The sequence below is a fragment of the Xenopus laevis genome, chromosome 6S, assembly GCF_017654675.1.
Source record: "Xenopus laevis strain J_2021 chromosome 6S, Xenopus_laevis_v10.1, whole genome shotgun sequence".
NCBI classification, from domain to species: Eukaryota; Metazoa; Chordata; class Amphibia; order Anura; family Pipidae; genus Xenopus; species Xenopus laevis.
In genome coordinates, this window is record NC_054382.1 from 1,422,213 (window position 1) to 1,437,865 (window position 15,653).

Consider the following 15,653-nt stretch of genomic DNA (forward strand, 5'->3'; position numbering starts at 1 on the left):
AACATTGGTGGCCAGGGGGGGTTAACATTGGTGGCCAGGGGGGTTAGCAGCATAGCCCTGAACACTTCACATCCCCCTGTTACCTGCTTTCTACTCCCTACTATCTTCTCCCCTCCATCCAGCACAAAGACGACATGTCGCCTCACCTCGAGCCACAAGTAGCGTGACCGGCGTCAATAAAATAAAGATGGCGGCGCTGGCTGGGCTGCTGTAAGCTCTCGCGAGACTTCGGAGCCGTGGGGCACATGCGCAGTAGCGCAATTCCACGGACACTGGGACTGGACGCAGAGACACTTGGACTTTATTATATAGGATTCTTTTTCTTTAGTCTTTCTATAAATGTTCCTTCTGAATCTTTTTTTTGTTCTTTTCTCATTAGTCTTTACAAGGGTTTAGGTGGGAGAAAAACATCTGTTTGTGGGGGAAGCTCAATTTGAATTATATTTCACTAAATCATACAATGTCCAATTCTCAACAACTTTATGCCTGTGCCCGATTTACTAACGAGCACAACTTCGCCAGTGAAGGAGACACTAGCGCAACTGCGCACTCTAACGCCAGGCGAATTTTCGCTCAGGCGAACGGACGTAACTGCACAAATTCACTAAGATGCGGATTTTACTGAACGTTAGCTGTTCCACCAGACTTGCCTCCACCAGCTCAGACCAGGCAAAGTGCAATAGATTAGATAGGACCTCCTCAATTTTTTTGTTGAAAATGTTCTAAGTCCCAAAATACGCCAACATCTTTTCACTTTTTCAGGGTGATGGACTGCAAAAGTCCATAACATTTTTTTGGGGGAGTAACCGGCTTCCCCCCTACATTTCCTAACATATGTCACATAAACTATACAGTGGGCTCATGTGTAGGGCAATATAACAACTTTATTTTATTTTATTAAGGTTCCCTGGACTTGTGTAATGTAATGTATTTGCTGCAACATATACGTCCATTCAACTTTAACTTCCCGCTGTATGTAAATTAGTCAACGCTAGTGTAACCTCGCCAGCATTTGTCTCCCTGGACGTAACTTCGCATGTTAGTGTTAGCGTTGCCTGGGCGAATTTACGCCTGTCGAAGTGTTGCGATGTGAGCGAAGCGGACGCTAGTGCAAATTTGGTGCTTAGTGAATCAGTGAAACCAGACAGCTGCTGTCATTTCAAATTGGAGAACTGCTGAACAAAAATCGAAATAAAAACATTGTAAAACTACGAGAAATTGCTCTGTGATATCAATGTCAGAGTTACACTAAAAGTTCATTTAAAGACGACCTGTCCCTTTAACTGCAGCAGCTTAAACTGTATCACAGGAAACTGTTATTTTGTATAAGGGGAAGTATTGCAACATTCCAGTCCCTCCCACATGGACATGTTCTATACACGAGATACGAGAAATCCATTAACTCCCTCCTCCTGTGTCCCTGACATTCCCATTCCTTCACTCACATCTCCAGCCTCATCTACTGGGTAAGTCATTTTCCCTCCTCCTCCTGTACTGTCTGTGGGACTGTGGGGTTAATCCTGCTGCAGGGACTGATAGAGAGGGGAGACTGGGGGTTAATCCTGCTGCAGGGACTGATAGAGAGGGGAGACTGGGGGTTAATCCTGCTGCAGGGACTGATAGAGAGGGGAGACTGGGGGTTAATCCTGCTGCAGGGACTGATAGAGAGGGGAGACTGGGGTTAATCCTGCTGCAGGGACTGATAGAGAGGGGAGACTGGGGGTTAATCCTGCTGCAGGGACTGATAGAGAGGGGAGACTGGGGGTTAATCCTGCTGCAGGGACTGATAGAGAGGGGAGAGTGGGGGTTAATCCTGCTGCAGGGACTGATAGAGAGGGGAGACTGGGGGTTAATCCTGCTGCAGGGACTGATAGAGAGGGGAGACTGGGGGTTAGTCCTGCTGCAGGGACTGATAGAGAGGGGAGACTGGGGGTTAATCCTGCTGCAGGGACTGATAGAGAGGGGAGACTGGGGGTTAATCCTGCTGCAGGGACTGATAGAGAGGGGAGACTGGGGGTTAATCCTGCTGCAGGGACTGATAGAGAGGGGAGACTGGGGGTTAATCCTGCTGCAGGGACTGATAGAGAGGGGAGACTGGGGTTAATCCTGCTGCAGGGACTGATAGAGAGGGGAGACTGGGGTTAATCCTGCTGCAGGGACTGACAATCTGTGGGTTGTGGCAAATGCCAGAGGGGCTGCTATAAGGTCCCATAGAGAGTCACTATTTAGTGGGCTGGTGGGGGCTGATTGGGTCTCTGTGTATCTGAAGTGTCAGGACCTATATTAATTCTATATTAATTCTCAGACCAGACCAGTAGGTGGGACTGTCACGTTTGTGTGAAGGAAGTTGTGAAGTTGTGAAGTCAGTGTTTGCGGCACATTGTTGTGTGTACAAAATAATTGGGGCTGAGCTGATGACATTGGGGACAGGTGATGGTATTTGTAGTAGTACCATTTTGACCTCGTGTAAGACAAAACTCAGTAAAGGAAAACCTTTAGTAATAGTCAGGCAATTTATTCATACATAATACAACATAACAGTTGTGTCTGGGTAAGCTGTTGGAGTAACACACAGAATGTCAGCCAAGGACTTACCAAAGACCCACCTCTTGGTCCAGGCGTTATATAACTTTCAGAAGGCATTTACAGTAATTGTAACAAAGGGTTCACAGAAATACCATACATAGTCTGACTCCTCCTTGTACAATTAATGTCTAAATGATTTACTTAGTCTTACATGTTATCAAAGGAATGTTGTAACATACTGTGCCTAGCTCCAACTGTCCACAACCTCGCAATCAGCTATTGGCTAACCAAGGCCATTGTGGTATTTCCAGTAATGTGATTAGCACTTCAGCTAGAAGGGGCCCCACCAGACAGACTGGTGTTATGCTGACACTCTGGAATTTAAGTAACAGAGTGATGATCTTTTGTTTGTATGGCCTAGTATAAGTTATATGAGTGACCATTGTCCACAGTAGACCATTAGTTCTTAAAGTCCATCCTGCCTTGGGCCCTATAGCGTTATGGCGTCATAGAGGGTGGGGGTGACAAATATCAACCCTCTGACACTAGCCATTCATCCGTCTTAGGATTTAGACCGTTCCAGATATAGTTTATAATAACACAGGACAATAATTTGGGGGCAGAATGGTGACATTGGGGGTCTATGATGCTGAAGCTCCTGATTCAATAAGAGCAGAGACTTGTCTCAGTTTCAAATGCCTGAAATTCACACCTGCCATTTGTAACTGCACAGTCGGTGTGTCAGTCTGTGAGATTCAGGGGAGATGAGCAACTCTTAACAATCAGATACAACATCCGCCTCAAGACTCACCTCTCACCCTAAATTTATATTTCGCATTGTTCCTTTTAGTATGTTTCGCTCTGTTTTCTAAGGTATAAGAAATCAATAAAGTGTAATTTCCACATGTGGCCCTTTATAGTGATTTCTGTATATTCTACTGCTTTATTAATGGGACATTTTCACTATGTGTCAATTTCTACATCCAGGGCAGCCCCCCATCAGATATTTGGGTACAATATTCCAGTTGGGAGTATTCAGATATTTTGGTACAATGTTCCAGTTAGGAGTACATCAGATATTTGGGTACAATGTTCCAGTTAGGAGTATTCAGATATTTTGGTACAATGTTCCAGTTAGGAGTACATCAGATATTTGGGTACAATGTTCCAGTTAGGAGTACATCAGATATTTGGGTACAATGTTCCAGTTAAGAGTCCATCAGATATTTGGGTACAATGTTCCAGTTAAGAGTCCATCAGATATTTGGGTACAATGTTCCAGTTAGGAGTCCATCAGATATTTGGGTACAATGTTCCAGTTAGGAGTCCATCAGATATTTGGGTACAATGTTCCAGTTGGGAGTATTCAGATATTTGGGTACAATGTTCCAGTTAGGAGTACATCAGATATTTGGGTACAATGTTCCAGTTAAGAGTCCATCAGATATTTGGGTACAATGTTCCAGTTAAGAGTCCATCAGATATTTGGGTACAATGTTCCAGTTAGGAGTCCATCAGATATTTGGGTACAATGTTCCAGTTAAGAGTCCATCAGATATTTGGGTACCATGTTCCAGTTAAGAGTCCATCAGATATTTGGGTACAATGTTCCAGTTAGGAGTCCATCAGATATTTGGGTACAATGTTCCAGTTAGGAGTCCATCAGATATTTGGGTAAAATGTTCCAGTTTGGAGTACATCAGATATTTGGGTACAATGTTCCAGTTAGGAGTCCATCAGATATTTGGGTACAATGTTCCAGTTAGGAGTCCATCAGATATTTGGGTACAATGTTCCAGTTAGGAGTACATCAGATATTTGGGTACAATGTTCCAGTTAGGAGTACATCAGATATTTGGGTACAATGTTCCAGTTAGGAGTACATCAGATATTTGGGTACAATGTTCCAGTTAGGAGTCCATCAGATATTTGGGTACAATGTTCCAGTTAGGAGTCCATCAGATATTTGGGTACAATGTTCCAGTTAGGAGTACATCAGATATTTGGGTACAATGTTCCAGTTAGGAGTACATCAGATATTTGGGTACAATGTTCCAGTTAGGAGTACATCAGAACAACAGTTCAAGGCTCTTTTTGGATTTGTACTTACAGGTTTTACCCCAAGTGAAAATATTACAGTTTAGAGGAGAAACAGTTCCAATGGAGAGCTCAGCAGTTGTACCTACTGATGGAGGTAAGTACCCAGGGATTTCTGAGAGTTACAACAGTCAGTGGATTTCAAGGGAGAGGGATAAGACTCTATTTCAGACTCCTCTGATTCCCAAAAGGACAAGGAAAGCCCAAACTCTAACTTTTCCAAATTGTAGTCCACCCAGCTTCTCCCCAGTCTCTATATGTTTTTGGTTAAACCTCGTATTTTTCGCTAAATGAGCCTATTTCCATTGTGTTTATGTGACATAGTACCGCCCATGAGGAGCACAGAATACTGGTGTCACTGTAAAGTGAAGGAGCACTGGCAGTTTTATTTGCACACACAGAATTTCACATGGATATTTAGCTGCATGCGCTGGGGTCTAGGACTAACTTCAGTTACTCTTTCTTAGCTGGACGGACATCAACCTGGTCTTGCTAAATTGCTATTGACCTGCAAGGGAATTGTGCAGAGTATTCAGGAGCCTTATGACTTGGGGGAAGAAGCTGTTACACAGTCTGGTAGTGAGGGCCCTAATGCTTCCGTACCTTTTTCCAGATGGCAGGAGTGTGAACAGTGAGTGTGAGGGGTTTAGGCAACTTAACAGATGGCTATAATTGTTAATAAGAGTTTGTAAGATATAGGGTTTTGGTAAACCCTATATCTTGCTAAACAAGTGTTTTTTAAGTTCCTATATACAAATAAATATGTTAGAGAAAACAGGAAGAAGAAAAACAATAGAGACCAGAAATATTAACAAAATGCACAGTGCCACCTAGTGGTCTTTCACTTCTCACACAAAGCGTAATTGTTAAAGGTAACACCAAAAAAAGAGAGTTTTAAAGTAATGGAAATATAATGTTGTTTTTCACTGCATTGGTAAAACTTTGGCTCGCACAGGGAGCATAGGGCAGGCAGAGTATGTCACACACAGGGAGCATAGGACAGACAGAGTATGACACACACAGGGAGTATAGGGAAGGCAGAGTATGTCACACACAGGGAGCATAGGGAAGGCAGAGTATGACACACACAGGGAGTATAGGACAGGCAGAGTATGACACACACAGGGAGTATAGGACAGGCAATGTATGTCACACACAGGGAGCATAGGGCAGGCAGAGTATGGCACACACAGGGAGTATAGGACAGGCAGAGTATGTCACACACAGGGAGCATAGGACAGACAGAGTATGACACACACAGGGAGTATAGGGAAGGCAGAGTATGTCACACACAGGGAGCATAGGGAAGGCAGAGTATGACACACACAGGGAGTATAGGACAGGCAGAGTATGACACACACAGGGAGTATAGGACAGGCAGAGTATGTCACACACAGGGAGCATAGGGCAGAGTATGAAACACACAGGGAGCATAGGACAGGCAGAGTATGTCACACACAGGGAGCATAGGGAAGGCAGAGTATGACACACACAGGGAGCATAGGGAAGGCAGAGTATTTCACACACAGGGAGCATAGGACAGGCAGAGTATGACACACACAGGGAGCATAGGGAAGGCAGAGTATGTCACACACAGGGAGCATAGGGCAGGCAGAGTATGACACACACAGGGAGCATAGGGAAGGCAGAGTATGGCACACACAGGGAGCATAGGGAAGGCAGAGTATGACACACACAGGGAGCATAGGGAAGGCAGAGTATTTTACACACAGGGAGCATAGGACAGGCAGAGTATGAAACGCACAGGGAGCATAGGGAAGGCAGAGTATGTCACACACAGGGAGCATAGGACAGGCAGAGTATTACACACACACAGGGAGCATAGAACAGGCAGAGTATGACACACACAGGGAGCATAGTGAAGGCAGAGTATGTCACACACAGGGAGCATAGTGAAGGCAGAGTATGACACACACAGGGAGTATAGGACAGGCAGAGTATGTCACACACAGGGAGCATAGTACAGGCAGAGTATGACACACACAGGGAGCATAGGACAGGCAGAGTATGACACACACAGGGAGCATAGGACAGGCAGAGTATGTCACACACAGGGAGCATAGGACAGGCAGAGTATGACACACACAGGGAGTATAGTACAGGCAGAGTATGTCACACACAGGGAGTATAGGGAAGGCAGAGTATGACACACACAGGGAGCATAGGGCAGGCAGAGTATGTCACACACAGGGAGCATAGGGAAGGCAGAGTATGTCACACACAGGGAGCATAGGACAGGCAGAGTATGTCACACACAGGGAGCATAGGACAGGCAGAGTATGACACACACAGGGAGCATAGGGAAGGCAGAGTATGACACACACAGGGAGTATAGGTCAGGCAGAGTATGTCACACACAGGGAGCATAGGGAAGGCAGAGTATGTCACACACAGGGAGCATAGGACAGGCAGAGTATGTCACACACAGGGAGCATAGGACAGGCAGAGTATGACACACACAGGGAGCATAGGGAAGGCAGAGTATGACACACACAGGGAGTATAGGTCAGGCAGAGTATGACACACACAGGGAGCATAGGACAGGCAGAGTATGTCACACACAGGGAGCATAGGGAAGGTTTTCTCTTCTGGAATGTCATTTTCACCATGTCAGAGTTTTAATGGTGTATTAGAACACAATCCATTTTGTAAGTAACTCGCTGTTATTGCTGCTTCACCCCATTGTTTCTTGTTTCGTCACGAATCAGTCAAAATAAATCGTATTATTTCCAACAGGGTTTCATGTTTCCTTTCAGGTCCCCATTTAGTTCTGGTAAATATGGGATTGTCTTATTTTTAATAAAAATAAAGAATGGTTATCAAACTCAGGTGTAGATACTAAGATAAGTTGGTCTAGTTGTTAGTTGATCAGCCTTTGATGTGGAATTTTGTGCCAGAGACTCTGGTTCAATCCCCTCAGACCACTTATTTTGACCTTGGAGTCCCACCTTAGCGAACATATAATGATTTATCAAACAACAATTTCTTTGAATTAGGGAGTATAATAGGCTCTATTAAGAAGTCAATGAGAGCAGGGAATTATAATATACAAAGGTAGAACTGCAGCACTCAAATAACCACCTTTATTATAAATCATGTTTAAATCACATGTCTTGGAAATATAAGTCCTGCTAAGCTGGCAAAGCATTACACTGGCCAATATCACCTCCTTTTATACAGCTCTTTCAATCAATCTCCCCGAGCTGCCTTCCGCTTCCCTCCACTGGCTAAAATGAAAAACGCCTGCGGCAATGCACATGCAGCACTTCGTTTTCCGAAATAGCGCGAAGTTTATTCGTGAGGCAACTTCGGGCGACTTTGGAAAACTAAGCGCCGCGTGTGCATTGCCACAGGTGTTTTTCATTTTTGCCGGCGGACGGCAGGAGGAAGGCAGCTCGGGGAGATTGTCGCCCAGAAGAAGAGGCGATTTATCGTTGGGGCAACTAATCTCCTCATGTGGACTGACCCTTAGCAGAAGAAATTCGGATGCACACCTAAGATTGCAGTGGTGTCCAAAAATAGTGATTTATTTGTAGCCCAAAATATACATCACAAAAGGGCAAAAAGTTGCCCTTTTGTGATGTATATTTTGGGCTACAAATAAATCACTATTTTTGGACACCACTGCAATCTTAGGTGTGCATCCGAATTTCTTCTGCTATTGACTCTATGACCCTTATGCGAGGGAAGGGTCTTCCGGATCAGCACCCTACACTTACAACAAGTGTGTAAGGGATCAGGTAGAGCTCTTCATATTCGTGCAGTGGACTGCCCCTTAGGCCTCAAAGAATCTAAGTTCCATAACCACACAGCCCAACATTTTAGCCAAAGCCAAACATTTTACCGTATCTCTGTCTACAATCATTAGCAAACATTGCATCTTATATCTGATTTATGTTCACCTATTCTATCTTTAAGTTGTCTACTGGTTTGTCCCACAAATATAAGCCTACACAGGCATTTTAAGTTATATGAACCACTGGCATGCTGCCTCCAGTAAAAGCGAGGGCTCATACCTGGGCTACAGAGTCTTATCCAGGAAGTTGTCTATAAAGCTCATGGTCATTTGGGAGTCTGGGGTAACTCTTTTACTATAGCATTACAATATTTATTTTTTGGAGATTGAAAAAATATTCTTTATATGAACTACTTACCATTCAGGGTTGAAAAGTATAAAACTGATGTTTCTTTAGATATCTCAGAAAATGTTAAAATTGATACTATCCTTCATCCTATCACTGAAACATAACTCTCTCCCACTGACACTGCTTCAATTGCTGTCTCTCCTATGGAGGCTTCTCACTTAGTCATTCCCCTAGACCGGAATGGCTGTCACGGCGGTGGGGATGGATTTCTTCTCTCTCCCAAATGTCGGTTTCAAAATCTAACCACACCAATTTCTTTCTCCTTCACTTCTTTTGAAGTCCACAGCATTTCTTTGCTTTCACCAATCTCTCTGCGTGTCGCTGTCAAATATCGCCCCCCTGGTCCTTACTCTACTTTCTTTAATCACTTTGCTGCTTGGCTTCCATACTTTCTCTCCAGTGAGACACCTGCTCTCATTTTAGGGGACTTCAACATTCCAATTGACAACTCTGCTTCTCCTGCCACCTCTAAACTCCTCTCTCTAACAACTTCATTTGGTCTCTCTCAGTGGACCGACTCATCTACCCACATCGAGGGTCATGCTCTTGATCTTATATTCTGCCACTTCTGCCACCCATCCAATCTTACTAACTCTCCTTACCCCCTATCTGACCATCACCTACTCTCCTTTCAGATAATACTTTCATCTGCACTACCATTTGATCAACAACAATTATCAACAGTACCAGCACAATCCATCTCTCATATTAATAATCTTTCCTGTCCCAATATGGCAGCTTCTCTCTACAACGATGCTCTTTCAACAGCTCTTGACTCCCTTGCTCCTTCTACCACCCGTCACAGCTGCTAAACCCCAACCCCGACACACTAGTGTAACTCAGTACCTCAGAAGATGTAGTAGATCAGCTGAACGATGGTGGAGAAAGTCACAAACTGATCCTGATTTCATCCACTTCAAATTCATGCTCTCCTCCGAGCTCTATTAATAGCTAAAGAACAGGACTTCTCTTCTTTAACCTTCACTTTGTCCTCTAAACCACAGCAACTGTTTGTCACCTTTAACTTACTCCTATGCCCCTCTCCACCCCCTCCACCCATTAATATAACTGCCCAAGATCTTGCTCATTTTTTTAATGAAAAAATCAATCTCATTAAACTGAGAATACTGTCTGACGACAATCTCAAACCAATGAGCAGTCCACTCACATCCACTTTGCACTCCTTCTCACCCGCAACACTAGATAAAATTAGCAAACTTCTAGCCTGCTCAAACCCCAAAATCTGCTCCCTTGACCCCATACCCTCTCACCTCCTTTATCCAATCTCTGATACAATCTCTCCTACACTTACCCACCTATGCAACCTTTCACTCTCTAATGGTACTTTTCCATCCTTATATAAACAAGCACTATCCTCCTATCCTCAAAAATCCTTCCCTTGATCCCAGATCTCCAGCTAACTATCATCTGGTTTCCCTTCTTCCATTCACATACAAATTATTGGAAAGGCTTCTTTACTAACACCTGATCCAGCATCTCACTCACAACTCCCTTCTTGACCCACTGCAATCTGGCTTCCACCCAACAGACTCAACTGAAACTGCACTCACCAAAGTAACCAATGATCTTCTACTGGCAAAGTCTATACTTTATATACCATACTAATCCTTCTAGATCTCTCTGCAGCCTTTGACACAGTTGACCACCCACTCCTCCTAGACATTCTTTACTCAGCTGGCATTGTGACACTGCGTTTTCATGGTTTACATCTTATCTATCTGACTGCTCCTTTAAAGTTAACTTCTCTAACTCTACTTCTACTACGTTCCCTCTCTCTGTCCGAGTTCCACAAGGCTCTGTTCTAAGCCCTCTGCTATTCTCACTCTATACTACTTTGCTAGGAAAACTTATTCAGTCATTTGGACTTCAGTATCACCTTTATGCTGATGACACCCAACTCTACTTCTCTACTCCTGATCTGTCTCCTTCTGTTCTTTCCCAAGTAACAGACTGCCTCTCTGCTGTCTCCTCCTGGATGTCATAGCACCACCTGAAACTGAGCCTTTCAAAAACAGAAATTATATTTCCTCCAAAATCTTCCCCTGTCCCTCAGATATCACTCACAGTAAACAACATCACCTTTCATTCCACCATATAGGCAAACTGCCTAGGAGTTACCCTAGACGTGCATCTTTCTTTTTCACCACACATCCAAACACTTGCAAAAACTTATACCATATCTCAGTTCAGAATCAACCAAAACACTTATTCAGTCTTTTATAATCTCCCGCCTTGATTACTGCAACCTACTCCCCGCAGGTATTTCAACAAGTCACCTTTCACAACTCCAATCTGTTCTAAATGCTGCTGCTAGGCTCATTCATCTATCTCACCGCTCAATATCAGCTGTTCCCATATGTATGTCCCTTCACTGGCTCCCAATCTCCTCTAGAATCAAATTACTAACACTCACATTCAAGGCCCTTAACAATGATGCCCCTCCCTATATTTCATCTCTGATCTCCAAATACTCTCCTTCACGTAACCTTCGATCTGCTTCTGATCTTCGCCTCTCTTCTCCTCTCATCACTTCTGCTCATTCTCGTCTACAAGACTTCTCTCGGGCTTCTGCTTTTCTCTGGAACTCTCTGCCTCGAGATGTCAGACTTTATTCTTCTTTCCAAAATTTTAAACGCTCCTTAAAGACCCACCTGTTTAAAGAAGCTTATTCAATGTACTTTAATTAATCAGTCATTGCTGTATTGAAAATCACTAAATTGTTTCTAAAATCCTTATGTCTCAATTGTACCCTAACCTTTAGTTTGTTAACTCTAATTTGTAAGGCCCTCTAATCCTATTGTACTCTGTAACCCTTATTTGTTATCCACCAATTATTCCCGGTTTGATGATGATCCTATCAGTTTTTTTGTTACTCCAAACTACTCTATAAATTTATATTTCTACATTCCTGAAGTTTCCATGTTTAGGGTATGAGCTTGATTGTACACAAATTCAAATGAAACATAGGCACACTCCACTCAATGCTTCTGCAAACATTGGAAATGCTTCTTTATTCCAGTGAGATCCCAGCAAATGTTTTGGGGACAGGCCCCTTCATCAAGTGCACTTGATGATTATTACAAATAAAGAAGTAGGGAATGACCATGAAATAGGCTAAATGGTTAGAAGCAAGAGGCCCTCTGACACCTTGGCCCACCGGGAGTTTTCCTGTTATCCCTGTGGTCCAGTCCGATACCGAGTAACATTCGATTTTGCATACCCAAACAAAAAAATCACCCTCCACCTATGGAACTGCATGTATCTATTTAGTGTTTCATACTGCTCTTTTAAGGTGATTTATACCTATCAATTTTTAAAATGTGGGTCTCCCTCTTTTTATTGCGATTAGTAGAAAGTAGAGTTAATTGTGACTTGAAGATACAAGCATGGAGGGATCCAATATCTCATTAAGTAAAATAATTTTGGGCCTGAAGAAAATTCTTGCAAACCAACTTTTAGGATGTTCATGTTCCTTACTGCATTTTCTAGTGGAGCCATACGTTTTTCTTAGTATATGCCCCTTAGCTCCCATATTATTTTGCACTTTGCTCCTCGCTTCTAGTCATTGAGAGAATAAGTGGTGTTTGTGCACCTATAATGATTAATACAGTATAGCTCAATTTCATTTTTATTGTATAGTTTATTTACATTACCAGCTTTGACATTTGATTTTTTTAGGTATCCACTCCAAGGAAACAGAGAGGCCGATCTCTGAAATACCCACTGAGTTAAAAGAAGAGAACACCCATAGTTCAGTAGCCAGTGGTCTCTCCTATAAAGAGAATGCGTCAAAAATTCCCTCACACAAAAGGAACCAAATGGTGAGCAAAGGAGAGAAACCATATTACTGCACTGTGGGGAGAAATTATTTACTAATCTTCTTCTGTCTTCTCCTCAGCTGATCCATCAGAGAAATGACACGGATTCATCCGAGAATTTACATAAAGATTCTAAGGAAAATACTTTTCAAAATAGTAACTTTGCCTCAGGCCAGGATTTCCACAAAGGAAACAAAATCTTCAGTTGTACAGAATCTGGTAAAGATCTTACACACCAGACAATCCAAGGAGGGCAGAAACCTTTCTCATACAGCCACACAGGAGAGAAACCTTTCTCTTGTACAGAATGTGGGAAAAAATTCTCTGAAAAGTCCAGCCTTCACACACACCATAAAATCCACACAGGAGAGAAACCTTTCTCTTGTACAGAATGTGGGAAAAAATTCTCTGGAAAGTCCAGCCTTCGCAAACACCATAAAATCCACACAGGAGAGAAACCTTTCTCTTGTACAGAATGTGGGAAAAAATTCTCTGAAAAGTCCAGCCTTCACACACACCATAAAATCCACACAGGAGAGAAACCTTTCTCTTGTACAGAATGTGGGAAAAAATTCTCTGGAAAGTCCAGCCTTCGCAAACACCATAAAATCCACACAGGAGAGAAACCTTTCTCTTGTACAGAATGTGGGAAAAAATTCTTTTATAAGTGCAACCTTTACTCACACCATAAAATCCACACAGGAGAGAAACCTTTCTCTTGTACAGAATGTGGGAAAAAATTCTCTGAAAAGTCCAACCTTTACACACACTATAAAATCCACACTGGAGAGAAACCTTTCTCTTGTACAGAATGTGGGAAAAAATTCTCTGAAAAGTCCAGCCTTTACACACACCATAAAATCCACACAGGAGAGAAACCTTTCTCTTGTACAGAATGTGGGAAAAAAATCTCTGAAAAGTCCAACCTTTACACACACTATAAAATCCACACAGGAGAGAAACCTTTCTCTTGTACAGAATGTGGGAAAAAATTCTCTGAAAAGTCCAGCCTTTACACACACCGTAAAATCCACACAGGAGAGAAACCTTTCTCTTGTACAGAATGTGGGAAAAAATTCTCTTATAAGGCCACTCTTTGCAGTCATTTTAAAATCCACACAGGAGAGAAACCTTTCTCTTGTACAGAATGTGGGAGGAAATTTTCTCATGAGTCCAGCCTTTGCAGACATTATAAAATCCACACAGAAGAGAAACCTTTCTCTTGTACAGAATGTGGGAAAAAATTCTCTTATAAGTCCAACCTTTGCAGTCATTATAAAATCCACACAGGAGAGAAACCTTTCTCTTGTACAGAATGTGGGAAAGAATACTCTAATGAGTCCAGCCTTCACTCACACCATAAAATCCACACAGGGGAAAAATATTTCTCTTGTACAGAATGTGGGAAAGAATTCTCTCGAAAAATTCACCTTGAAACACATCATAAAATCCACACAGGAGAGAAACCTTTCTCTTGTACAGAATGTCAGAAAGAATTCTCTCGAAAAGGCCACCTTGAAAGACACCAGAAAATCCACACAGGAAAGAAATGTTTCTCTTGTACAGAATGTGGGAAGGAATTCTATCAAAAAAGCAACCTCCACCAACACTATAAAATCCACACAGGAGAGAAACCTTTCTCTTGTACAGAATGTGGGAAAGAATTCTCTCATATGTTCAGCCTTCGCAAACACCATAAAATCCACACAGGGGAGAAACCTTTCTCTTGTACAGAATGTGGGAAAAAATTCTCTGATAAGTCCAGCCTTCACAATCACCATAAAATCCACACAGGGGAGAAACCTTTCACTTGTACAGAATGTGGGAAAGAATTCTCTCATATATTCAGCCTTCGCGAACACCATAAAATCCACACAGGGGAGAAACGTTTCACTTGTACAGAATGTGGGAAAGAATTCTGTGATAAGTCCAGCCTTCACAATCACCAAAGACTTCACACATGTGTGGAACTTTTCTCTTGTACAGAATGTGGGAAAAAATTCTCTTTCAAGTCAAGCCTTCGCAGACACCAGAAAATCCACACAGGAGAGAAACCTTTCTCTTGTACAGAATGTGGGAAAGAATTCACTGAAAAGGCCAACCTTTACAAACACCATAAAATCCACACAGGAGAGAAACCTTTCTCTTGTACAGAATGTGGGAAAGCATTCTCTCAAAAAAGTCACCTTCGTACACACCATAAAATCCACACAGGGGTGAAACCTTTCTCTTGTACAGAATGTGAATAAGAATTCTTTGATAAGTCCAACCTTCACAGACACCAGAAAATCCACACAGGGGAGAAACCTTTCACTTGTACAGAATGTGGGAAAGAATTCTTTTGTAAGTCCAACCTTTGCAGACACTATACAATCCACACAGGAGACAAACCTTGTAGAGATGTGGGAAAGAATTCCCTGAAGTGCATAACCTAAATGTAAAACATGAAACCCACACAGAGAACTTTTCCTTGAACAGTGCGGTAAAGGATTGTCTAAAAAGAGCTGTAACACCATAGAATCCACACGGGGAAAAAAAAACTTATTTTGTACACAATGTGGTAAAACAAATTTGGCGTTACAATCCTTAAAGGAGAGAAACCTATACCTGTGCTGAATCTTGGAAGAAAATCTTTCAAAAGGAAAAACTTGACTGTAAAATGATACAATGAGAAGATATTTAGTAATGAATTATTAAAGCAAGAGATGGGTGGAATAAACAGCTTCAGAGGCAGTAATTTAAACTGCAGGTGCTTTCTTTATTCAGCAGTGCAAACACTACACGTTTGGGGTCAGACTCCGAGCCCTTTCTCAAGTGTGGGTGGTGCAAAGGATTTTCTTCCAATGATCAGTTTGATGCTCAGTAAGCACAGATTTACCTAAGGAGGTGGCCTGCAGGGACCCTGTATAGATTGGGTCTTCATCTTAAACACTATTAACCTGGGTTTTGTGGCAGAGTAAAATGAAACACACGTAAATGCTTTTAGAAAATAATATGTTTATTATTACAATGATAATGCATACAA

General features: G+C 42.5%; 1 protein-coding gene across 1 annotated transcript; it reads left to right on the forward strand.

Moving 5' to 3' along the window:
* Positions 1 to 1,068: 1,068 nt before the first annotated feature.
* On the forward strand, positions 1,069 to 15,653 carry LOC108719642 (oocyte zinc finger protein XlCOF6-like). The gene is made up of 4 exons (XM_041568134.1): positions 1,069 to 1,466; positions 4,639 to 4,720; positions 12,489 to 12,631; positions 12,709 to 15,653. The coding sequence occupies exons 2-4, from the start codon at positions 4,687 to 4,689 to the stop codon at positions 14,875 to 14,877; spliced, it is 2,346 nt and encodes a 781-aa protein (XP_041424068.1). The 5' UTR covers positions 1,069 to 1,466; positions 4,639 to 4,686; the 3' UTR covers positions 14,878 to 15,653.